The 27,749-nt window shown below is 34.3% G+C and overlaps 1 protein-coding gene across 1 annotated transcript in view; it reads left to right on the top strand.

The window, feature by feature from the left end:
* DCAF13 (DDB1 and CUL4 associated factor 13) overlaps positions 1–20,112 on the top strand; it is a 34,018-nt gene extending 13,906 nt beyond the window's left edge. The window contains exons 7-12 of the mRNA XM_001369383.4: positions 697–779; positions 3,926–4,090; positions 12,701–12,836; positions 14,113–14,276; positions 15,197–15,309; positions 18,885–20,112. Coding sequence (XP_001369420.1) covers positions 697–779; positions 3,926–4,090; positions 12,701–12,836; positions 14,113–14,276; positions 15,197–15,284 — 636 coding nt within the window. The 3' untranslated portion in view covers positions 15,285–15,309; positions 18,885–20,112. The remainder of the gene's footprint in view (positions 1–696; positions 780–3,925; positions 4,091–12,700; positions 12,837–14,112; positions 14,277–15,196; positions 15,310–18,884) is intronic.
* Positions 20,113–27,749: the final 7,637 nt, after the last annotated feature.

The following is a 27,749-nucleotide window of genomic DNA, read 5'->3' as shown; positions in this document are numbered from 1 at the left end:
AACAGAGAGATCTGCACTTGAGGCTAAGAAAAAGAAGGTAGGAATGAATTAGGATAGAGAGAATTCATTCAATCTCATTTTGGGAAGCAGCAGGGGGTTAAAAGAAAGGTAAAGAGAATATGTGTTCTTAATAAGCCTTACCTGTACCTAGATTCTCTCTTAACTCTCTTAACTTCACAGTATGGTCAAACACATAATGCTCAAAGGATAAATCAAGTGCACTAATGGATACAAAGAGAGAGATACCTAGCAATAATTGATTTCTTCAGCCATATTCCTTTTTTACAATAAGGTTCTATGTCTCTCCTTTCCTTTTTCCAAATAATGTCAATTTGTTCTTGTGAGTGTTTTCTTCTAGACATTAACAGTGGAGACCTTGACTCTCAGTTTTTAAATATGCTGGTTAAGGCATTTCTGGTGTGGACAGGGATCCTTTATATTCCTTTGGCTTCTTGGCTGTTACTATATAACTTCCTGCCAACTGTTCCCCTTTCTTTGTTGTGCTAATACACTTTCTGAGACAGAATAAAAGCTGGATGGACTATCTACCTAACTCAGTTTTTGTGTTACTAACGTAGTACCAGGTGCTGAGACAAGATTAACCATTAGAGGTTTTTTTTTCAATAAGTAATATGTTGATTTTAGAAGTAAATATTTGTTCATGGTAACAGGTTAGTTTGTATATTTCCTTCTTAGGTCATTTTGGATATGAGGACAAATACACTTTGTTGGAATCCAATGGAAGCTTTTGTTTTCACTGCAGCAAATGAAGATTATAAGTGAGTAACTCTATTCTTAAATATTATTTATTTCCATTAATTAATTATACTTAAATTTTTAAAAATTTAGACCGATTAAACTTCATCATTGATTGAAAGTTATTTTTTTAAATTGTTATTGCTCTCTTTTGCTTTTTATATTATCAAATTTCTCCCAGGATCTCTTTCCCTATTCTTCCTTCCAGATGACCCATATAACAAAAATTTTGTAAAGAAAAAAAAGAAAGGATAAAAATCAGCAAAAATTCTCAATCCATTAAAAAGAAGTCTGAGCATATAGGGAATGTGCTTCAGCAGTGACCTTCCCACTTCTACAGAAGAATGTAGTGGAGGTGTCAACATATCTTTTGGAGGCCATTCTTAGTCTTTGTTGTAATTGTGTAAATTCACTTTTGATTTGTGGTTTTTTTTTCATTTACATTACTTTCATTATGTATATTGTTTTCTTGGCTCGACTTCAGTCTGTATTAGATTGAATAAATCTATACTTTTTTTATTCATTTGTTATTTTTAGAGCAGTTTTATGTCTGCTTAAAATTTTTAATAATGTATTTATTTATTGAATTGTAAATGCCAAATGGGTTATGAATAAAGATCATATCTTTGTATTTGTTTATACATTTTCCAAGTACTTTCAGATGAATAATTTCCTTTCATCTTAAAGAACTCATACTTAGGTTTTATGGTTGTGGAAATTGTATTAGAAAACTGTTAAGTGACTTGCTTGATATCCTACTAGAATACATGTTCCTTCTGGGTCTGGGCCCCGTTTTAAAGTTGTGTCCTTCATTGTCTAACATATTTTTATATATAGGGAAAAGCTACATAATGGATTGGATATCATTTTAGCACTTTGTTCTATTAGACATTTGGAATCCTAAAAGTTTTGCATCTTTTAATTTGAGAGATTGTTTAAATATTTACCTTAATTATATTAGCTTATCCAAATTGAAGTTCTTCTAAAGTATGAAAGAGACTTTAGTCAAGTTTCTAACTAGCTAAATATTACAAATTTGTCAGAGTGTATTTTGAATGTCTTCTGAGTTCCAGCCAAACTGAACAATTTGAGAATGAGTAAGGTTAACTTTAACAGTATGAAATCAAATTCATTAAGCAATTGTAGCCTGAATTGATGCTTGAAATTTACTGCCTTTGATGGGATCAATGGCATTTAAAGAATTAATTGCTGGCCAATTTTCTTAAACCTTACCACGGAGTTACTGATCTTTTCCTTTGGCAAGAATCTTCATTTTTCAAAGCACCATATTTATTTTCCTTGTCTGAGGGTGGCACTTGAATCAGTCACTCATTAGGCATTTTACCAGGCACATCTGGGGCTATGAAGAAAGTAAAAAATAAGTTGTGTCTGCCCTCAAGGTGCTTAGAGGAAGCAACATGCAAATAACTACACATTTATAAGTGGTATATGGTGTAATGGAAGCTAATGTCAGGGGAGAATACTGGGAGTGGAACAGTGGGGACTGAAGACCTTTGGAAAAAGGAGTAAAAGTGGGGGAGAGAGTATATTCTAGGCTTAGTGGAACACCCAGTGAAAAGGAACATAGTTTAGATATAAACTATCATTTAAGAACAGCAAAAAGCCCAATATATCTGATTTGTAGAGTATGTAGAAGAGAGTAAAGTATAAGGTACCTGGAAGGGTAGTAAGGGACAACTGGTGAAGGGCTTTGAATGCCAAACAGAATTTTATATTTGATCCTTGAGGTGGTGGGGAGCCACTAGAATTTATTGAATAGGGGGATGGCATAGTCAGACCTGTGCTTTAAGAAAATCACTTTGTGATTCTCAATACTAAAATAGTTTCAGGGAAAACATTTGTAGAGATTTTATTTTGCTAGCAGCTACTGAGCATGTATGGAGAATAACCAAACTGTTCTCTTCTGTTCTCTACAAACAACTTATTGCTGTTTTTTTCTCAGGGTCAAAGCAAGGGCATTTTCACTTAGGTTTCAGAGTCAACTCTGAATAAGAGGGAGTAAGAGAATAGGACAGAGGAATGTGATAGTCATTGGATGGAGCCAATTGACTGTTATTCTTAATCATTTTGTACATCTAAATCAGTAAAACACTAATGATCTGTTCTTCAGAATTTTGAGCATATTCTAATCTTTAATGGCCCAGCAACAATAGGCATTTTCTTTTTTCAGTTTCTAGCATCTTTGGATCTCTAGTTCTTCTGACACTTTGTAAATAGGATTTGTTTTATGGACACTTTGTGCTGGGCTCCAGGAGTTTGGTACTACTTGGTGGTTGTGAAGTCTTGTGTCTTGTGAAGTGATACAGACAAATATTTTGTATGAAAAAGTTCTGGAGATTTCAGTTGACTGCAAGTTCAGTACAAATTAAGTTTGATATAGCAGACCAAAGAGTTACTTCTATCATAGGCTACTCTGTCCTAGTTGTACAATATTGTGTTCAGTTCTGGGTGACACATTTTACGAAGGCCAGAGAGGGTCTAAAGGAGAACCTTGAGTATATGCTATATAATGATATGTCAAGGGAACTGGATATTTAATTTTAAGAAGACTTTAGCCATCATAGACATATAGCTCCCTTCAGGTATTTGAAGGACTGTTAGTTATATAAAGAAAAGACTGTAGTTGTTTAGCTTGGTCCCAGAGGACAGAACCAGAAGCTATGGATAAAAGTTCCAAAGAAACAAATTAAGACTTCTTGTCAGAACCTACTTCCTAATTAGAATTATCCTAAAGTGGAATATGTTCCTTTTCACTAGAGGTTTTCAAGCAGAAATTGCAGAAAAGATCAGTTATGTAGGTGGTAGAGAAGGTATTATTCTTGGTCAAGTATGGGCTGAGGTCACTTTCAACTCTTACAAATTCTGGGAAGATCACATTTTAGCCAGTGTGGTAAGTGAATGTTAATTAGTGGTGTACATTTTGGAAAAAAATACTTTTCCATCCTTCCTCCTCCCCCCCCCCCCCCATTGTTCTCTCCTCTCCCCCAATCTATTTAGAAATAAAGCAAACTAATCACATCAATATGTAGGATATAAGTAATGATAGTTAAATAATGACACTTCAGAGTATTATATACAGGAGTTACTTAATGCCAAATATTTTTATTTTTTGAAAACTTGTATGAAGTTTTACTTAAATCTTTTACAGCTTATATACATTTGATATGCGTTCCCTTGATGAACCTGTGAAAGTACATATGGATCATGTATCTGCAGTCCTTGATGTGGATTACTCACCTACAGGGAAAGAATTTGTGTCTGCTAGTTTTGACAAATCTATTCGAATCTTCCCTGTAGACCAAATTCATAGCAGGTAAGTGTCAATAAATTGCTGAATTCTCTGTCAGAGGGGACCTTTATCTTGTTTTTATTTTTGATGGTTTTATTTAGCTCATGTTCAGAACATATACTTTGAATGTAAAAATACTCACCTATTCTCTTTTTTTGTGTGTTGCACCTACCAGCACCAAAGCAGGTTCCAGGAATCTTTACCAGACCAGTCCCTTTCATTAAGTAGAATATATGATTTTTTTTGCTGTACCAGAGAACTTAGTTTTTTTTAATCCTACATTTGTTTTAAACATCATTGCATAATAAACCTTTTCATCTTCTTTAAATTATGGAGATCCTAGATAAATAAATTTTCTCCTAGCGTGTGGCTTAAAGGCTACTCTTTACATGAGCTATTAGGTGTTTTATGATAATTTTTCTCACTATTGACAGAATTTTAAATGGCTCTTAATCTAAATTCTTAGAAATTTTTGTTTATTTAGTAGTATTAATTATACAGCATAAGAGATAGCTCAGTGACCAAACTTTGAGAAAATAGAAGTGATTGACATCAACAAAAGAGCTGAAATATTGTACTATACCTATAATTTTTATTTGATTTTAGGAGAGAGATCTGAAAAGATAAAAAACTTCCTAAAGAGAATGTATTTTTCATAGCTCTTTAGAGATATAGAAGACTTTGAGAGGTTATTTGGCAGGAATTTGTTCCTACTCTTCAAATTTAGAGACCTTTTTGTTTACATGCTTCTGTGGTTCATTACCTTGTTTGCCCAACAAAAACATCCTTGATCTATGTTTTTAAGGGCACAGTTCTTAATTTTCCTCTGTGTGCAATTAAATCAAGCCATTTGTATAAAAGTTCTTTGAATTTTAGGCTTCTTCATAAAGGGTTCCTTTCTTCATAGTATTCTTTGGTGAGAGAGACAGAGAGAAAGAGACTTTTAAGTCTTTTGAAGTTTTTTTTAACAATGCTTCCTTGTATAAGCTGTTCTAATTCTACTCACTTTATTCAGCATCATTTCCTACTAACTAGAATTCTCTGAAACTATCTCATCATTTCTTACAATCCAATAATGTTTTTTTCTGAAAAGTATTTTACTATTCAGCAGTGAAATGCAATCCAGTGTTTCAAAAACTCCAATATCCCAGCTTTTGGGATGAGACTCACCATTTGACAAAAACTGCTGAGAAAATTGGAAAATAGTATGGCAAAAAATTAGGTATAGATCAATATCTTATACCCTATATACCAAAATAAGGTCAAAATGGGTTTACCTGTTAAATTGATGGAGAAGGGAAGAACAAGATTTAGAGAACATTACAATTTGTAAAATGAATAATTTTAATTATATTAAATTGAAAAGGTTTTGTACAAACAAAACCAATGCAACCAAGATTAGGAGGAAAACCACAAAGTGGGGGGAAAATTTTATAACAAATTTATCTGATAAAGGTCTCATTTTTCAAATATGTAAAGAACTAAGTACAATTTATGAGAATACAAATCATTCCCCAATTGACAAATAGTCAAAGGATAGACAGTTTTCAGATTAAGAAATCAAAGCTATCATTAATCATATAAAATGTTTTAAATCACTCTAAGTTAGACAAATGCAAATTAAAATAACTCTGAGATACTACCTCATTCCTATCTGATTGGCCAATGACATTAAAGGAAAATGATAAATGTTGGAGTAGATGTGGCAAAATTGTGATGATAATGCATTGCTGGTGGAATTGTGAAGTGATCCAGCCATTCTGGAAGCCAATTTGTAATTATGCCCAAAGGGTTTTTAAAAGAATGCATCAATACCCTTAGATCTTTATCCCAAAGAGATGAAGAAAAAATAGGGAAGAACCTGCTTGTACAAAAATATTTATAGCTTTTCTTTTTGTGGTGGCAAAGGATTGGAAATTAAGGGATGTCCATCAGTTGGGGAATGACTAAACAAATTGATAGTGATGAAATACTATTGTGCTATAAGAAATGACGGATAGGATGATTTTAGAAAGAGGTGGACCTTTTTGGATTGAAACAGTGAATTCAATAAGCAGAACCAGGAAAACATTGTACACAGCACATATTGTAACAGTAATATTATGGAATGATCTACTGTGGTAGACTTAGCTATTATCAGCAATACAAAAATCCAGAACAAATCTGAGGGATTTATGACAAAGAATTCTATCCACCTCCAGAGAAAGAACTATTGAGAATCAGAATACAAATGAAAGCAACTGATTTTTCAGTTGTGTATCTGGGTTTATATTTTGTGGTTTTGGTCTTATAAGATTACTCACTAAAATGAAGACTATGGAAATATGTTTTGTTTGATAATACATATATAATCCAGATTGAATCCCTGTCAGCACTGGGAGGGGGAAGGGAAGAGAGAGAGAGGGAGATGAGAGGAGATAAGATCAATCATATTAACTTAGGAAAACTTGAATGAAGATTTTTTATTGCATGTAATTGTTAAAAAATAATAAAATGAAATATTGAATTTCATGTGAAAAATTGTGTCAGAATAAATCCAAAATAATCATTTTGGAATATTTAATGATAATCTTATTCTAGAGGATTTTTTAAAACTCATTTCAAATCAGGAGTTTTATTTTGCTTGTGACTTATTGCCTCCTTGATTTAATCTTCCCTTTTAACTCCTTCCTCTGTCCATTTCACTTAAGAGTAAAAGGCTCATATGATGCCTCTGTTCATACCAATTATAAGCAAATTTTGTCTCTTTCTTTATAATAGTGTGGTTTTTTTTGTTTGTTTTTTTTTTTTTGCTCTTCTTTCTCTCTGAATGGAACCAATCCTCCCTTGGGATCTCTTTTTCCTATTTTCCTTCTTTGGTACTCTTTGAAGACATTAAGGTTTTGATGAAATACTTATTTTTTTCTTCTCCTATTAGAATGTTAATATTATAACACATAGCTACTTACAATTGTTCAAATAAATTTTACCTTTCTAAGTTAGTTTGGACTCTTATGTTTGTATTTCAAAGTACTTACTTTTTTTTTATCAGAAATATTTGCAAGTTCTCTTCTACTAAAGGTAAATCTATCCCCTTATACTCAGCTTTATACTATAAATTATTTTTGGTTGTAGATATATCTCAGTATCTCCTCATTTATTGAAGAAGCAAATAGATTTTATGAGTTTGTGACTGTGATTCTTTGTACTTGAACTATTATTTCTGGATGTTTACAGGATTAATTATTTTGATATGCGAGCTCTGGGTTTTAACTGTACCATTAAATCTTTGGACTTTTTCTTTTGTAGTTTATTTTTATGAGGTGATCAGTGGATTCTTTCTGTCTTCACTTTGCCATCAGGTTGTTGATTTGGCAGGTTTTTCATTTGTGATTTCTTTAAATGGTATCCAAGCCTTTTATTATTATTATTTATTTTTTAGGGAGTCCAGTGATACATAAATTCTCTCTTTGACCTGTTTTTTATGTCAGTTGTTTTTGAGATCATGTATTTTATCCTATTTTAAAAAATATTTTGCTTTTGTTCTAATATTTCTTGTTGTTTTATGGAGTCATTGATTTCTGTTTGGCTTTTTCTAGTTTTTAGGGAATCTTGCTACTTGCATAAAGTTCACCATTTTCTTTTGTAAAATACTTGTTCTCCTACTTCTTTCCTCTAGATTTTTTACTTTAGCATTCATCTTCTCATGTTTTTTTCTTTTAGGTTTTCATGTAGTCCTTGTAAGAAATGTATTTTTTTTCTTTTGAGACTCTTTAAAAAGGTAGGCTCTCTAGATTTGCAGTAAATTTTTATACTAATTAGTATCTTCTTTGGTTTCAGTTCCTAAACTGGGGCTTTGTGCCAGATTCAGCTGATGAACTTTTTTAGATAAGGTTGCTAACTTTGTTAGTTCTCATCCTCAGACCTTTCCTCCTCTTGTGGTTAGGCCCCCCTTGGATCTTTCAGCATTGAATCTGCAAAACCCCTAATGGTGTTTCAGGACACGTTTCTTGGGCCTAAGAGTTCTGGAATGCCCTCAATCTGTGCTGTACTTATATTGGTCACTGCTGTTCCTTTCTGCTTTATTGGAGGGGCCATTCTTTCTTGATTCCTTCAAACAGAAATCTTATAGGTTAGATAGGTCTTTTGTCCTTCTCTGTGGGCTTTTTTGCCAGACTAGTGATGACTTTGCCAGTGATCCCCTCTCCTGTTGTTGGGGATTGCTGACTGACTATGCAGGTCTGAGATAAAATAAATCATTCTGATTTTTTCATTGGTTTTCTTGGTCTTGTGTGCCCTTCAAGTTTTCTCTATAGTAGGTGTTATAACAGTTAAAATTGGTTTCTCTGCTAAAAGTATTATATTTCTGAGGTTTATTAAAGATTAAGAAATAAAGAAAATACAAAATAAGAAAGCACGGGCAACCTACATCTTGCCTGCTAGGTAGAGAGCCCTGTGTGCATAGAAACGGAAGCTGAGAGAGCTGAAGTAGGTGGAGTCAGTTTAAATACAAATTGTGTTCTCACACTCAGGTGAGGACTCAGGGTGAGATTTTAGGGAATTCTGGGAACTACCAAGGACTTCTGGGAATTGAAGTCTGAGGTTCAAATCTCATTTTTACAGTGTTAGGGAGCTGGATTCAGGCAGCCATCTTGCCCAGAATTCATGAATACTTTGATCTGCTATCCATTGTGAAATGGCTCATGGTCATGAATATTTGTTATTTTCTTACATATTTGGGATATCAAACATCAGAGACATTTGATGCAAAGGGTTTTTTTCCCCAGTCATTAACTCTTCTTATCCTACTTTTGTGGATGTTGTCAAATGTGTGGGCGTGCTTTTCAAATTGATATAAGAATTTAAGAATCAAGATTTTTAAAATTGTTTTTCCTTATTAGACTTATTTTTGTATCTTATATCTTGATCCTTTTGAAGGCCTTGTAAGCACTAACCTGAAATATTATAAATTCCTCTTGGCATCAGTTATAAAATTATTTTTTCTTTGGCTTTGTCCATCTTGTATTTATATGTTTGGACCAGAGTTTCACTTCCTATAGCTTTCTATATTGAGATAACCCTCTAAGCCTATTTCTCCTGGGTAGTGACTGGATAAATCATTTCACTTTTCTGGGCCTTGGGATTGCCTGGACTAACTTTGTCCTCAACTTTATCCTTATTTGTTTCAGCAGTCCCCATCTCACTAACATTGTCCTTATCTTTGTTTGCCAGATAGTTATTACATATCTCCTTGACAAGGTCTTCTAATTTGTTATCTAAAACTAGTATTTGTGCAGATTTTCTTGGTGAAAGCATCCTCAAAACAGATTTCAGATAAGAGAGGATTTGAATGGTAGCCGTAAGGATCAGGTATATTTGAGTCACCACCTGCCAAACTACAGAATTAGTAAACGGTATCATCATTAGAGAAAATGTCGAGTTAGCAATCAATTCCACTGTGTCCATAATTACAGACGTTACGGTGTTGTAGATGATACAATATGTCCAGTATATTACTATTGCCATAAGCACAGAAAAGTATTTGCAACATCTTGTTCTTCTCTTAAAAATTCCTCTGTCCTTGACCCCCTCAAAATTACTACCTTTGTTTAGGGATTCCAACTGTCAACACTCCTTTCAGTTGCCTGGGATGGATTCTGGGTTTTTTCCTGGGGTGCCAAAATTGTATTAGTGGGGAACTTTGAAAGAGGAACCAAAGTTCAGCTACTTGGGGATTGAATACAATGTGACATTTCCTTCCTTCCTTCCCGTTCCCCAAGAGAGCTGTTGACCAATGGAGTCAGTCTGACTAGACTAAAAGGGTAAATCAGATTTTCCCTCAACCTCCTTCTTGAAATGATGGGTTTTTTGAAGTTCCCCTCCTAATACATGGAATCTGATTCAAGTTTCTATTAAAATCAAGATGTCTAATTTATTTAGATATAAAGGGTAATGAAGGACAGGGGGAAAAGGAAAATCCCTAGCTAATTTTTCTATACAGATCTTGAAGGTTTGCACCAGGGAATCTTCTTTAGAAATAAACTCTGGGTTCCCTTAAGGGAAAAAGAGAGTTCTTATCTTAAAAATTTGCTACCAGTTGAGAGATAAGGTCTTCTGCTGCTCAGGTAAAAAGGATTGAGAGATTTTTGTATCTTCACAGCCAAGGTAGTTCTCCTTCCTCAGCTCAAGGAGCCCAAGCCAAGAACCTCTTGGTTTTCCCCCAACTGCCTTATAAACCTGCTGGAGAATTCCATCCCATCCCCCAATGTTATCTGGGGTTCCATCTGTCCTTCTTCTGAAGCATTTTCTTCAAATTTCAATTTTTCCATTGCTTCTGATCCATATGTATGTATGTATGTATGTATGTATGTATGTATGTATGTATGTATGTATGTATGTATATGTGTGTGGAAGGGGAAGGGAAGAAGTGAAAAACTATAGTACTTGAACTTTCATAGGAAAGAGTGAAAATTACATACAATGAATAAAAAATTGATTGTTTTTCCCATAATGCAGTAATACAGGCAAATCATAAAAATGTTACATTTCTTCTATATTTTATTCCTTTAACCATCTTGATATTCTTAGTTGTTTCTGTTGCATTTGCCATCATTCAGACTTTGGTGTGTGTTTTTTTAAATCCCATATAGAGCAATAAGGGGGAGGTTGCTTGAGCCACTATTTATGGAAAAGGCCATTTTAACAACTAATATTTGTAATATAATATCCCAGAGACATCTGAACCATTTTGCTAATCCAGGTAATACATACTATAATCAAAAGCAGGTATGCTTAAGGGCTATAGAGTTTCTATCCCTGAATCTTACAGGCTCCTTTCATTCCTAAAAGTCTATTATATCCTATGAAAATAGCTTTTTAAGATAACAATAAGTAAATTTTTCTTTGAAATGACCTTCAAAAAGCAAAATCTTTATTGGAGGAACTAGATTTTTGAGATAAATTCTTGAGGACATAAATATTTTTAAATGCTACATAGAATCAATACTTGAAAACAATTCTATTTGGATTTCATTCAGTGTTTTACTAAGCAGATTACTAGATCAATAGAATTCTTACAAGGCAATTATTTCATTTGATTGTATATAGAAAACCTATTAAGTTTAAGGGTTTTTTTTTTATCTCCATAAGGATACATTAGAATATTTTTATGAACTTTATTATAGTTCAAGTATTATATGCCTTGCATGTAGTATGTAATCTGTTGAATTAATAGACATTCAAGCATAAGAAACATGCAAATTAAGAATTTTGAAATTATATATCATAAAAAGACAGTCTGTTGATCTACTTTTTAGTAAAAAAAAAAGTTGCATTTGATAGTCAGGAACAATGTTCAAATTCTTTCTCTGGCACATACAACCCTGAGTTAGTCATTTAATTTCTTAGTGCCCCAGGCACTCTCCAAATATGTAAATTACAGATCAGCTTTTGACCTCACTTGGGAGAGGGAATTTCCTCCTTTAGAGCTCAGTCGAGCAAGGAAATCTGGAATTATATCACCATTATGTATAAGTAATTTATATTATTCTTATTTTTTTATGTTATTTTTATTGTCATACACAAACTACTTCCATTTTGGTCATTGTTGTAAGAGCACAGTCATACATAACCAAAATCCCAAAATAAAACCATAAATACACTGATAACATTATTTTTAAAGACTGGTTCAATCTCCTGCCATTTAAACCTCACTCTGTCTTATTGCTGTTGAAGAAAAGTACCTGAGTGCCTTTCTTGACTGGGGGTAAATCTTGAAAAGCTGAAAAATAAGATTGGGACAGCTTGTTCTGGAACTCATTGGTTATTATATATAGGGGACACTGCATTAGGACACTTATAATCTTTCTCTTTCTAGTGTGGAAATTTCCTTCAAACTTTTATGTGAGTTTTCAGTAATCAGGAGCCTGGAAATAATTTCACTGGAGTTGACAAATAATAGCTTCCATTGACTTTTAGGTTTGCAAAGTATTGTGTACCTGGTTATTTCAGTTGATCTTCCCCACCTGACAGATATCCCCATTTTACAGATGAGGAAACTGAAACTAGTTAAATGACATGCCCAAAGTTAATGTCAGACCTGTAGTTTAAATTCAGATCATTCTTTGTGCCAAGTACTTTTCCCCACTATTCCCTCCAGCCCCTCTTATTTTTTTGAGACTGTAAAGGAACAGGTTTGTGGTTGCATTTGTAAAAGGACTCAGTTCTTTTATGCTTTTCCTTTCCCCCTGGATAATTTTATCCTTTCCATTTTGTACTTTTTGAGTCTTGGATTCTTGGGTTTCTCCTCTCTTCCCACCCTTTTAAACCTTCCCTTTTCTAATTCCTCTGGACTTATTTTAATTTTCTTCTTAATGTTGTTCATGACACTTCCCAGTATAGTATTTCAGTGAATTTTATTAATCATGTGTTTCACAACATTTCCAAATAAGTAAGATATTTAGCTTCATTTACTGAATCATTCTTAACTCAATCTACTGGGTGCTTTTGTGACTCACTTTTTTTTCCACACATGTAAATCAACAGCATACTTTTAGTTTTAAGCCAATTCAAATACTTGAAAAGTAATGCTATGGTATTAAAGAAAAAATCCATAGAGTTATACAGGTTTTGATGGGCTTTTTATTTTTTAAATAGAGAAGTATATCACACAAAGAGAATGCAGCATGTTATCTCTGTGAAATGGACATCTGACAACAAATACATTTTGTGTGGATCAGATGAAATGAATATTCGACTCTGGAAAGCCAATGCTTCTGAAAAATTGGGTGTGGTAAGAGACCTCATTTCATTTTCCAATTGTTTTACTGCTGATTTGACTTCTGTTTTACTGAATGCTTGCCGCGGTCAGGGTCCAGCCTCACTTGCAACTCCAGGGTTTTCAACAGGTGGCGAACGATCAGTCAAAATAAATAAAATAAAATAAAATAAATAACAAACGGAAGACAGGTTAATCACAACGACCATGGGATTGCTTTGCATCTCAGCTGCTCCAACATTCCCAGGCTTGGGATTTATTTTTATATCCATATTCTTGGCATGCAGGTATAAAAAAACAAAGAGAGATAATTGGAAAAGTTAACTTAAAAAGTTAACATTAACTTTTAACAAATCACCTGATTAACATTCTATATTTTTGTATTGTGATTACAGACAGAATAAAGGTTGCACACAAGATAAATGATTTCGTCATAGGTGGCTTAATTTTCTCATTACTCTGTGAGAAGTTTTGAGCTTATAAGCAATCAAGGAAGATTACATATTGCTTTTAATAAAATGGTTAATCAGCAGTTCTTAGAAGACAATTCAACAGTCATACCATAGGGACTGAGCAGTCTGGGAACACAATTCAAATTTAGACTGTTGGCTTCTAGGGAGTTACTGATTCACTGAGGCATACTGAAGCTGCTTGATGTACTTGTACTTATCACTTGGGCCTCTGTGATTGATCTGTGTGCTGGCTTCATGAGAAAGTTTTGGGCTTGTCCTGTAGCTGCAGTTTTGCTGGGAATTATGTACCTAAGTAAAAGTTAACCCATGATAGTCTTTTAGGATTAGGTTTGAGGGTCTGATCTTTTGGTGATGTTTTGGGGAATAAGGGTACATGTGTTTTGCTCTTGCATTATTTCTTTTCAGACTAGGGGGAATAATAATCATGTCAATTCATAGGTAAGGGACATTGATGAAAAAGGTCATGCAAGGGTGATCACCAAGGACCACTCTGTGGTCTCCCCAGCTACCACACGTGATAAGTGCTATGTTAATGTTTGTTAATGCAGTTTTAAAAATCTGACTCTTGTAAAACATTTTTTTGTCTGTTTTCTTAAATTATATTGGCCCCCAATTTTTTTAGGAGCATATTTCTGAAATTCATGAAATTAATGGAGGAATGATTACATTTTCACAAAATTTATAGTTTATAACAACACTCCTTCAAGAGTAGTGATTTGGAGTAGTTATAAAGAATTTTGTGGTTGAATTTTTACGAAAAGATGAATCTTGACTATCAGTATCGTAAAATTAACCATGACACCATAATTTTTTTTAAGCTTACATCAAGAGAAAAGGCAGCCTTTAATTATAACCTGAAGTTGAAGGAGAAGTTCAAATACCATCCTCAGATAAGTCGCATAGCTCGACATCGTCATTTGCCTAAGACCATCTATGGCCAAATTAAGGAGCAACGCATCATGAAACAAGCTCGTCAGCGGAAGTATGTTTGATATTATTATACTATTGGCATCCTTTCTTCTCTCTCACAAAATAAAACAAAACATAAGAAAGAAGTGGCACATAATTCCATAAATTGTCTCTGAAGTGATCAATTCTTGTGCTGTTACCCATTAGTGTTTCTGTTGGTTTGAAAAGAAAAGAAAGGTCCCATCATTCTACATTTAGCTATCCTGATACACATGGAACCATTAGTGGCCTTAGAGTTATTTAAAAAATGATAGTTCATAAGAATATATGCCTGATTTAGAGTTGATAAAGTAATTCAGAGTGAACTATTTCACAAAAAATACTTTGTTTCTGCTTATATTATTCAAATTCCTAACTGCTACAAATGGAAAATAACAAAATCCTTTCTAATCTAATTGAATTTGAGGCGTTTTTCCTGGTAAGAATTTTCAAAAGTCTTTCATTTACAAAAGAGAAAATCTTATAAAGATGCAGCTCTTTTTCCATATCCTTGTAGTATTTGTTATGAGCTGAAGTGCAACTCAGTTCATCCCAATTTGAGATCACTTAATCAGAGCAGGCATTTTTCCTGGGAAGTCCTTGTGTTTGTAATTCTTTTAATTGTTAAAAGTACAAGGTTCATGTGGTATGCTGTATCTTTAGACCAAGATACCTAAAAGAATCACATGAAGTAGACTGTAATGCTATATGGTCTTGGGAGTTTGGAATGGAGATTTTAAATTATCTAAGGTCTTTAGAATGGGGCATTTCTATTTATAAAAAATGTTTGGCGGAGAAGAATATTAAAATATTGGCTACTTAGTTCTATTCTGGATTGTGATTTTTTTTTCAATTGGCTTTCCAATGAAAGAATATGTTTTATAAAATTATACCTTGATTAGATGATTGTTTTCATTATCTCATGTACATTTTGCATATTTTCTTTTTTTCTAGGGAAATGAATCGTATCAAACATAGCAAACCTGGGTCTATACCATTTGTGCCAGAGAAGAAGAAGCATATAGTGGCTGTTGTGAAATAACATTTGAGATATCTGCTGATTTTTGGTATGTAATTATTTGTTATATATAATGTGGTATGCTCTAAAAATAACATTACAGACTCTGCTTAAAAGAAGAAAAACCTTAATTACATATTAGGGCTTTCCCTAGAGCTATTTTTTTAATCACCTTAATTTGGTGTTTATTTTGAGTATCCCTAAAAAATTCCCCTCTAAACATTAGTTTGCTATATAACCACTATTTCACTTTGCAGCCACTGCCTTTCAATAACCAAAAGAATACAGTGTTTGCAAGAGGAACTTTTGATGTTAGAGATAGCACATGAAAAATTGTTACTTTTCTCCCAACATTGTATTAATCTGTATATTTTACATAATGTGTATGTCCTCTTTTAAGAGTGGTTTAAACCAAACTTCTGTGTTATTTTCTATTTTGGTTTGATAAATTAATGATCATTCTTTTCATGAGACTAGTGTTAATAACATTTTTGTTGTTAGTACTATTATTAGCTAAATCATAACTGACAGAAAAAATTGAGTAATATTTAAATATGTTAGTGAATCTGTAATTTCAGTGATGAGTATTCTCTGTATTTCTAGATTGCAACCTATTTCCTCTTTATCCTGTTAAATTTTTTTCATTCTTTCTCATTTCTCATTTTGGGTAGTAAGTCTACTGAATATGCTGGGAGCCTTTTTCTAAATCTTAAAACAGTTAGTTACTGGGGGCAGCTGGGTAGTTCAGTGGATTGAGAGCCAGACTTAGAGACAGGAGGTCCTGGGTTTAAACATGGCCTCAGACACTTCCTGGCTATGTGAACCTGGGCAAGTCACTTAACCCCCATTGCCTAGCCCTTACCATTCTTCTGCCTTGGAACCCCTACTAAATATTGATTCCAAGACAGAAGGTAAGGGTTTAAAAAAACAAAACCAGTTATTAAATTGAAATCTATTTAAAATGTAGATTATACATCTGTTATATATAATTTTTGTTATGTGACAAGTATTCCCTTTGTCAGACATCCATCTTTTAAAAATTTTATACTGCTTCTTCCATATCATTTGCCATTTGTTTTGCTTTTTTTTTTTTGCAGCCATAATATCAATAGAAACATATTAGCTATTAAGAAAAGTTTTGTTTTTTTTTTGTTTCAACCATCCAGGACTTCTTCCTGAAAATACTAGGCATATTCCTTAAAGCATTTCAGTCCTTTCTCTTTCTCTTCCTCAATTCTGAACACAGTTTAATAAGACCCAAGTTTAAATCTAATGTTAGTACTTATTAGCTTTGTGACCCTTGTAAGAAATTAAATTTAGGGTTTGACTAAAATATGAGGATTCTAAGGTAATATTGTGGTCACCGATTTAAAATATTATAGCTCAAGTCAGAATGACTTCTAGTAGCGTTTATTTACAAAGAGGTGGAAAGAGTGAAAGTAGAGAAATATAAGAGGGTAGAGAAAATGTCCAGACTGTCACACTAAATGTTGCTCCGGTGTCCAGCTCAGCCCTGGCAGGGCTCATTAACCCTCAGCCAGAGGACCCAGTAGTGTCCTATGCAGCCTCCTCTGGGAAAGGAAGACCTCTCTGGAACTAATGTCTCCAGAAGCCAGGAAATGAAGACCAGCTACTCACTCACCCAAGAAGAAGTCCTAAGGAGAAGATCCAGGAGCATTCCTCCAAGAAGCAGTCCAAGAGCCAAAGTCAAGGTCCAAGCCAAAGGTCAAGTCCAAAGCCACCTCCAGTAGCCAAATCACCAGCCCAAGATGCCTGAACAGGAAGTTCAGGACTTTTTATAGTCCTTTTTCCATGTCATGCCTTGTCCCTGTGTACACTTTACTGGAACCAATTACAGTCTTTCAATTTGCTTAGCACTGCCCAGGGGGTAGTCAATCGCCTCTGGAGTTGTCACCCACTTTAGCAAGTGACTTGTAAACACTTCTTCTTAGTGTTAAGTCTGGGTGCTTAAGTTTTTAATTGATTTACTTAAAAGTTGCTGATTGATAAGCAAAGAAAGTTTGATTCACTCTTCACATCCTGGACATGTCACTTACCTGCTTTTTGCCTCAGTTTCCACAGCTATATAATGAGGATAATAACAGTACCTACCTTACAGTGTTTTTGTGAGGATTAAATGAGATAGGTTTGTAAAGTGCTTAGCATATTGCCTGGAGTGTAGTAGGTGCTGTATAAATGATCATTCCCTTCCCCTTCTTTGTTTATAATGTATTTCTAAAATATATATGATAATGGATCAGTTCAATGGATTGTCTGTCTTACTATACAAGTCTGGAAAGTAGGTATTATTTTTTTTATCGAAATTTATTTTTTTTTCAGTGTCATGTGGATACTATTTTTGACAAATGTTTTTTCTGTCATTTTTCTTTTCAAATTCTCTCCCTCCCCTTTTCCCTGAGGTAGTAAATAATCTGATATAGGTTATATCAGTGCTTTTATGCAATACATGTTTTCATGAAAATAAATATCCTTGATTCTCTTTGTGTTAGGCCAAATTCTTTTGACCAGTAGGGGATCTCATTTAGTAAGCTGCAAAATGTTGCAAAGCTTTGATGCATTCATCATAGTGTTTGCAAATAGAAGTATCTGGGAAATCTCACCATCTATAGGGGATTGTCTCTTCCATTTGTACTGCTCTGAACATCCTTTCTTTCAATGTCCATGGCCTTTGGCTAGCGGTCTCCATTTTTTAAGCCTTACTCAGTAGTAATGATCAGAGGATTACAGAACAGTTTTTTTTTTCTCTTAGCACATATTAAAGGACTTTAATATACCTGGAGCAGAGCCTTTAAAGTGACATTTTGCTCTACTCAAATGCTTTTGTTTTATAGTCAAACAATAAGCCCAGTGATATATTTTTTTCTCTTAACCCTTGTGGTCAGTTATGGACTGTGAAGATAAATCTGCTGGAGAATATTGAGAAATGTGGGATAATAGATAGATAGCTAGATAGGGTAATGCCAACTGTTGAAGACCCTGAAAACCAGGAATGCAGGCTTTGGTAGGAAATAGAAAGCCATTGGTCAGATTTTTACAAGGGAATAGCAGATAAAAGCAACAGAATGTGTTTAACAATGAATGAATATTAAGGAAGAAATTAATTGGGCAGGTCAGTAAAAAGAATTTTGAAGTAAGCTAAATATGAGTCCATGAAGACCTGAATTAGAATTGACTTAGGTTGGCATCAGTAGGAATGGGGGAAAAAAATGAATAAAGCTGAGAAACTTGGTCTCTATACAAATTGACTGAAAGATTTACATCTCAATTTATTGGGTATATAAGCTAGTGCCATTGAGAAGAGGAGCTGTCTGGTAGGAAAATGATGGGTACTATTCTTAGTATTTTGAGCCTGAGATTGACTGAAAAGATATTCCACTACAAATTTTTAATAAGTATCTGGAGTTTTGGGATTGGAATTTGGATGAAGATAGAACTAGCAAGATAAATTTTGGAAAACTACCAATTTAAGAGAAATGGTAGAAATAATTGTAGTCCTGCAATCCTACCCTGTGCTACTACTCCATTTATGACTAAAATAATTAATATTAGAAAAGGAAGCCTTTAAAAATGAATATTGATTGTTTTTTTTCTCCCTTATTCTAGAGAATCACATAACCCGGAACTGAGTAACATCATCAAACTCAATGTATTCCTGTTATACATGGGAAAATTGAGACCTAGAGAAGTGTGAACTGACTTGTCTAGGTCATGAAGTAACAGAACCAAGTTGTTTGGCATCCTAGTCCAGTGCTGTTTCTACTATACCAAACTATCACTCATTCTTAAATTTGGAAAAGCATCTCTATTTGACTTTTTTTGTTGTTGGTATATGTCTGTTTTCAGAGTTAGTTGTCTTACCTTAAGACAGAACTTGTCTTTTTGAAAATTTTTTTGTACATTTTTCGACAAATTTATAGTACATGTACTCTTGCAAAACGCAATAAATATTAATACTAAAAAATGCTAGCAGATATTCATTTTATGTGCTACCTGAAAGCTAAAGACAACCATTAGCAAAGTTCTTGACCAGCATTATGTTAAAGCACTGGTTTATTATTAATTTGCAAGAAAATGTCACCTATTGAGTCACTGGCATCACCACCTGCAACAACCTGTGGTTACCATAGTGATGTCTCACAGTGAATTGTGCACAACAGAACATGACTCATTAATTAAGGTCATGAGCAATTTCCTGCAATTCAAAGCAATTTCCTAATTTAGAATTTGGAGCACAACTTTAATTACTTTAAGATAAAAACTTTACTGAGCACAACCTGTTGAAATTTGTAAAGAAAAACATACAATAAGCAAAGTTGTCAGGACAAAATTGGGAATATAATGATCTAAATCAGACACTGAAGAGAATGGACTATTTCTTAGAGGCTTAAAGTATTCCTGAGAAGGAAGAAGAATCCAGAATGCTATTCCACCATCCAAATTTTTTTTACAGAAAAGTAAAGCAATTAAGATGAGTTTATCCCCCTGTACTCAGCTCCATAATAGCTAATTCTTCAATGCAGAGCAAAGCTTTCACCAAATGCTTCCTGATCAGCCTGAACCAGTGTATGCAGTTTGGGATTTGAAGAGCCATCTCTGCAATGGCCTGTCCCCAGGTTCAGCCTAAGCCCTGTTGTATGAACTCCACCCAATGTCTCCAAACTGGACAGTCCAATTTTGTGTACCCTGGGACCCAACACAGCTCCAAGCTCTGTATAACATAGACAGCTTTACATATCATGGGACTCTGGCTCTTGTTCAGAACTATAGTACATGACATCTAGCACAAAAGTTAAGGAAACAGAAAAATAAAAACTAAAAATGGCAGACCTGATTTGATCCTTTGTCTTCAGTTGTTTTTACAGTCATATCTAACCCCATTTAAAGTTTTCTTGGCAAGAATACTGGAATAGTTTGCCATTTCCTTCGATTCATATTATAGATAAGGATCCTGAAGCAAACAGGGTTAAATGACTTGCCCAGAGTCACACAGCTAGTATTGGAATTCACAAGGATGGGTCCTATCAAAGGACTTTATGCTCTATCCATTGTATCACCTACCTACCCAGGATTTGATCCTATCAACATAATCAGCTTTAGACTGTGAAGGCTAATTGTCAAAAACAAACAAAAAAAAAACACAGAAAGGTAATAGACTGATAAAATTGTAAGAATTACCAAACAAACATGAAAAGGAATCCGGTTAAAAAATGTTATGAAGGAAAGAAAATTATCTTGAAAACTTCCAGGAGTGAGGAATCTTCATAATAAATTTAAGAAGCCTCCAGAAATTTCAGTGGGATAGCTGCAAGTAGAACTAGATTGATTCTATTAGTGGAGATCAGGAGGAAGAGAATTCCAAGCATGAAAGACAGCCAGTGAAAATACCCAGAGTAGGGAGAGAGAGTGTCTGGAGTAAGAAATAGCTCAGGGCCAATGTCCCTGGATTGATGAGTACTTGGAGGGTGTAAGGTATAGGAAGACTGGAAAGAGAGGAGAGATCCAGATTATGGAGGACTTTAAAAGCCAGAAGACTTTCTATTTAATTCCAGAGATAATAAGAAGGCACTGAATTTTATTGAGAATGACAGGAAGGATGTGTTATGGTCAGCCCTGTACCTTTAGGAAAATCATTTTGATAGCTGAGTGGGAAGAGAGTTGAGCCAGGTGACCAATCTGCAGACCATTGTAATAGTCCAGGTGTTACTTGATGAAGGCTTATACCAAGGTGATACAAGGTCAGAAGAGATGAAGGTAGCATATAGAAGAGGTTTTAAAGGTAGAATTGAGAGGACTTGGCAATCGATTGGATGTGGGGATTGAGTGTGAAGTATTAAGGATGTCCTCAGTTTCAAACCTGGGTGAGTAGGAAGATAGAGACACCCTTTATAGACACAGGGAAGTTAGGAAGAGAGAAGGGTTGAGAGAAGAGATAATGAGTTTAATTTTGGATCTATTGAATTTTGATGCAGGACATCCAGTTTGAGATAAATAATAGTAGAAGAGCAAGATTAGAAGTCAAGTAACCATTAGGACTGGATAAATGAATCTAAGTATCATCTACGTGGAGATAACTGTTGAATTCAGGGGAGCTGATGAGATCATGTGAATCTTAAAATTTCTCAGACTACCTTGGAACATTATCTTAAGGTTATGATTAAGGTTATTCCTTATTTTAAACAATGGAGGTACTTGATCAGGAATGTATATGAGAACTTTATATTACTCCACCCATACTTAGGCATACTCTAGGGGAAGATAAAGTTATAAAACTCCTTACTGAACAATGAAAAAGTACTTAACTCATACTTATAGTGAGGCCAAAACCTTAAGCTAGGTCTATTTTTAGATCTAATTTTTAGATCTAAAAGGGTGTTAAGTACCTATGAAGGTCAAATTAATCACTAAAAGGTCAGGCAACTTGCAAGGGGCAAGCTTAGCAAAGAGTTGTGAAGTACTCAGAAGATATAATCTACCCTGAGAAGGTGAGAACTAAAAACTAAGAATGGGCTGTCCTCGGAAAAGCATCTACTGTGATTGGTAGACGTGAAAATTTAGGGGAGGTGACACAAGAGAAATTTCTCTTTAAAAGGAGCTGTCTGAACCAGTTCAAGGTAGTTCGAATTAATTCAGCTTTGGAAGCTGAATTGGAGGGTCTCTGAACACTAGAGTTTTGCTTGGAAAGATCTTGTGGTGAGTGATTAAAGACTGACTTAATTTCTCTCTTAAAGAGAAAAGGCCTAGGCCATTGGCCTAGGCCCTAGCCTTCCTATTATTTCCTCGTACTCTGTCTCTTTCCCTTTCCTTAATTCCTTGATTTATATTAATTAAAATCTCCATAAAACCCAGCTGACTTGGGTATTTCGTATTTGGGAATTTTTCCCATGGCGACCACTTATTTTTGATATAAAATCAAGATGCTAAAATTATACTTACAGTTTTAGCAATTCACAGTCTTGAAAACATATTTTCTCAGTCACAATCATGAAGTGAAAAAGTATATATAGAGAAAAGCCCTTTCAGTATTCCTATGGTTAGTGGTCATGACCAAGATGAGCAAAGGACATCAGGAGCGAAAGAGACTGAGGAGTGCAAATAGATAGAAGGGGAATAATCGGGAAAGAACAGTGTCATGAAACCAGAGAGAAAAGAGTATAAAGGAGAAGAGGATAGTCAACAGTGTCCAAGTTGTGAAAAGGTATAGAAAAATGAGTACTGAAAAAAAGATTATTAGAATTGACAGTCTTATCACTGGTAATTTAGGAGACAGCAGTTTCCATTGAATGGTCAGGTCAGAAGCCGGAGTACAGGCCTTTAAAAGAGTAAAAGGAAACTGAGTTTTTTGTAGATGATCTCAAGGAGTAAAAAAACAAAAGGGAGGGAAGATGAAGGATATTAGCTAGTGAGAATGAGTGGATCAAGTGAGTTTTCTAGGGATGGAATGACATGTTGGTAGAAAAGGTAATATTAGATAGGGAGAATTTGAAGATCAGAAAGTAGAAATAATAGAGGGGAAAATCTGCTAGAGGACAGGATGGAATGGCATTACTTGTGCATATAGAAGGATTTACCTTAGCAGGAAGGCCCACCTCTTTTTTAAAATTTATTTTTCCATATTTTCATTTTTGTAAGTAATCTTATAAAACCAAAATGATGAAACATAAACCCTAATAAACATTTGAAAAATTGTGTGCTTTCATCTGCATTCTGACTTGAATAGTTCTTTCTCTGGAGATGGATAGCATTCTTTGTCCTGAGTCCCTCAGAATTGTCCTGAATTATTGTATTGCTGAAAGTAGCTAAGTTTAACACAATTGATCATTCCTCAATATTGCTGTTATTGTATACAATGTTCTCCTGGTTCTGGTTATTTCACTCTGCATCTGTCCATGAAGGTCTTTCCAGCTCTTTTTGAAATCATCCTGTTTATCATTCTTTACAGCACAATAGTATTCCATCACCATCATATACCACAATTTATTCGGCCATTCCCCAATTGATGGACATAAGAAGGGCCACCTCTTCATGTGAGACAGGTGAAGGGGGAAGTAATGAAGAAAGGTCTCTAAGTGATATGAGATGGAGAGGATGGGAAGAGAAATCTTAGTGAATAAGCTCACTTTTTCCAATAAAATATGCCAAGGTTCTCAGTTGAGACGATGTGGGGAGAGTGAACTATAAGAGATTTGAGGAGGGAAGTAGAGGTTTGGAAAAGTTATTACTGTGATGAGTGTTAAGGTGACTCAATTAGGAAATTATAAAAGAATTGCTTTCCCAGTGAGGGCTCATTTGAGATTATGAAAAATAAATTCGTAATAGACCCAGTCAAAATAATTTTGTGATTTTCTCAAGATTCTTTCATCAATATGTCAATAGGAACAACAGACAGTGGATGATGGGAATATTCCAAAGCTTGATCAAAAAAGGTCAACAATAGGATAATCAAGAGTAGGGGATAGTGTAGAATTGAGTTGATTTTACTCAGGCTTACAATGAATAAAAGAGGGGAAATGTCATCAATGTAGGGGTGATAGGCTGGGAAGACAATTAAGGGCAGTGGCATTGAAGTGTCTGAAGACAAAAGGGTTAGGGAAGGTGGAGGGAAATGTGTAAAGCTAAAATATTATGTTCTAATAAAGTAATTTTAAAGTTCTTGAAAATGGAAGATGAGTGGAGGAGTAGGTTGTGGAAATGAGTAAGTGGAGGGACTAGGAATGTTCTGAATGTGCAAGAGATATTGTTATACACCTAGAAATAATACATTACAAAGCCAACTTTAATTATAAATGACAAAAAAAATGAACTCTGGTCAAAAGGAATTCAGATCATTCCTTTGAAAGAAACCATAGGTTAAACTGGTCTTTTTGACATAGAAGCTCAAAAGAAATGGGCAATAGGTAATTAAAATCAGAAATTTTAAAGATCTTTTCATTCAATGAAATGAAGCTTTCTTCTAGCTAGGCCAAGACAAGGTTTTTGTTATTCAGTCATTTTTCAGTTGGGTCCATTTGAAGTTTTCTTGGCATGTATACTGGAATGGCTTGCCATTTCCTTCTCCAGCTCATTTTATAATGAGGAATTGAGGCAAAACAGAATTTGGTGACTTGCCTAGGGTCACACAATTAAGTAAGTGTTCTGAACTCAGACAGTTGAGTCTTTTTTTGTTCCAGGACCAGTGCTCAATTCTACTGCACCAACTAGCTGCCCTTAAGATGAGGCTAAGTTTATTTTTCAAAATGGTGAGTTGAGGAATATTGAGTGAATTAAGTAAGAATAGTCATAGTCATAAGCAAAAGAAAAAGGAATAAAAAATATAAAGTGAACAAAAAAGTGAGAGGAAGAATGGAGTGAATAGTTCTTGAACTTAGTAAAGTGTAATTTCTTTGTTAGTAAATCAATATTGGAAAATATTTGGAGGAAGTACAGGATAGATTGAATCTTTGCAGATACAGAGGAGGAATGGGAAATTAGGAAATGTACTACTGCTTTTCTGAGGCTAGTGAGTATAGAAGGAGAAGAAGGAAGAACAGGAGGAGGAGGAGAAGGAAGGAGTATATGTGTATGCATTTTCATTAAAATGTCCTGTTCTATGAACTTTGGAAAAAGAAGGGAAAGTCAAGAGAGCATAGGACACAGAGGTGGAAGTAGGAATCGGACCCCATCTGTGGAGGGAAATGAGAAATTTTTGTAGTCAAATAAGAGATGGGTAGCTGGACAAAGGATCAAAGTTTGAGTTCCAGAAGCCATACTTTATATGAATGTAATAAAACAAAGACGGAATGCAAGAGAACCAAATTCATACATAATCTATAAGATTCTAGAATATCAAAGGAGATGAAAAAGTGAAATTAGTATTTCTTGCAAAGGAGCACCAGGAAAGACATTTCATCTAAGAAGGGGTAAAGGCTGGGAAATAGGAATAACTATATCACACTTAACTAGACTGTTGAAAAGAAGAGCAAAAAAATTACAAAAAACAAAACTATTAAATGGAGATCATCAACAAAAGTTAACACAACCAAAACCATCCACAGGAACTATGTGCAAATTCAAATAAATTCAGGGATGTAAAAATAGAATTTAATGTAAGAAAAAAAATGTAACATATATTTAAAAGTAAATAAATTGGCATCCTAGTAAAGACAGTGTAAGAATTGACTACAAAACAAAACTCACCAACTTGCTGCATGATAAGGTAAAACATTATTAAGCACAATATGGGCCAGGAGCACTACTAAGACAGTCCATATTCTCAAGAAGTTTATATTCTAATCAAGAAGACAATATTCAACATATACAAAGATACCAATGTGAAAGTGAGGGGCTAGAATACAATCTGTTAAGCTTTAGGCAACTCCCCCAAAGTTGCAATCATTATTTCAGATTAAGCAACAATAAAGACTCAAAATGCCAGGAGAGAGCAATAAAATGCATAAGCAAATAATATATTTATTAACTATGTGTGCACCAAATGGCATATCTTTCAAATACTTAAACTTAAATTGCCAAAAAAAAATTTTTTTTGAAACCAAAGAGCAGAAAAGAGAACTCATGGAATGTGGTCTCCTTTTTCAGTAAAATATAAGGTTAAATCTCCTAAGAGGTGAGTTGAATCTAGTGGGAGACTTGAGGATAAGTGAGAAGCTTAGTAACAACCACTGTTGAGAATGTGACAGAGTCAGTTAGCATGTTTGTTTTAGGATAGTGAGGGCTTAGTTGAGATTAGATGACATAAATTTGTAGTGAACCTTGTCACAACATGGCTGTATAACTTCCCTCCTTACCATTCAAAGACATGTGCTTGAGTGGAGAAAACTGACAATGAGAATAATCCAGGTTTGGAGTTTGACAAGATAAGAGCAGCAGTTGTAGGTTAAGGAGAAGCACGATGAGCTCAGAGGACATTGTAAAATTGATCCAGTTAATAATATTAAGACTGGGAAGGGAAGAAAGTGAAGTCATCATAACAGTAATAGCCTAGGAGGGCACAGAGGGATGGAAGGACTAGAAATCATTAGCAAGTACCTGACTTGCCAAATGGAAGTGGTTTCTGGATTCTTTTCCTAGGCTTTACTTGGTGTGACAATTAACTTATACTAATTAAATTTCTGTTTAAAATTATTATTAGTCAGTTTCAATATCAGTTCTGTTGTCCATTTTCTTTTTAAAATTTCATTAAGTCAGATAATTAGATAATATAGAATTCAATCTTTTTACCGAACTCCATGTCTTTTTTCATTATTCTGTTTTTGTTTTGTTTTTATAAATTCTGATCTTAATTCTGATATGAATATGTATTCCCAACCAACTAAAGGATAATTCCCACACCCATAACAAGTCTTTTAATTTAAATTTAAATAATTTAATTAATATTTGATAAACAGGAGAAGACAATTTTCTCATAAGCAGAGGCTCATTTATCTATATTAAAGTTCTTGACCACCTGGGATTTATTATTGACTATATAATTCTATTTTATTTTATTTCATTAATTTATTTTTTTACATTTGGAAAAAATTTAATTAATTTATTTAGAATATTTTTCCATGGTTACAAGATTTATGTTCTTTCCCAATCCCTCCCCCACCCCCTCCTGTAGCTGATGTGAAATTCCACCAGGTTTAAATGTGTCATTGATCAAGACCTATTTCCATATTATTGATATTTGCATTAGGGTGATTGTTTAGAGTCTATATCCCCTTTGTATCCCCATCAACCCATGTGATCAAGCTGTTTTTCTTCTGTGTTTCTCTTCCCACAGTTGTTTCTCTGGATGTGGATATCGTTCTTTCTCAAAAGTCCCTCAGGATTGTCCTGGATCATTACATTGCTGCTAGTAGAGAAGTCCATTATATTCAATTGTGCCACAGTGTATCCTTCTCTGTGTTTTCCTGGTTCTGCTCCTCTCATTCTGCCTCACTTCCTGGAGGTCATTTCTGTCCCCATGGAATTCCTCCACTTTATTATTCCTTTTAGCACAATAGTATTCTATCACCAACAGATAGCACAATTTGTTCAGCCACTCCCCAATTGAAGGGCATCCCCTCATTTTCCAATTTTTTGCCACCACAAAGAGTGTGGCTATAAATATTTTTGTACATGACTACATAATTTTTAATAACATAACAAATAATAAAATAAAGACATAAATATTTATTTACATTTTAGTTGTCAGAAAAATCACAGCCAAAGTCATCTCAACCCATCCCTGTAAGTGCAGATGGCTTTGTATTCTGAAAACAGTCCTACCATTCAGTTCACTCAGACTCCAATTAACATCTCTTCAAGAATACTCTTCATCCTCTTCAAAAGGTTAGAATAGTTGAAATGTCTGTCTTCTTTCTCCCTAATGTCTCCAGGGAAGCCAGTTTTCCTTTAGATTTACTTACTCCTCATAGAATAAACTACATCCACATTTTAAAGCCTTTAAAAGATACAATAACCATATTTATTATCCCTGGAGGAATGGTT

The sequence above is a fragment of the Monodelphis domestica genome, chromosome 3 (assembly GCF_027887165.1).
Source record: "Monodelphis domestica isolate mMonDom1 chromosome 3, mMonDom1.pri, whole genome shotgun sequence".
NCBI classification, from domain to species: Eukaryota; Metazoa; Chordata; class Mammalia; order Didelphimorphia; family Didelphidae; genus Monodelphis; species Monodelphis domestica.
Note: the sequence above shows the minus strand (reverse complement) of the source record. Positions and strands in the feature narration are given on the sequence as shown.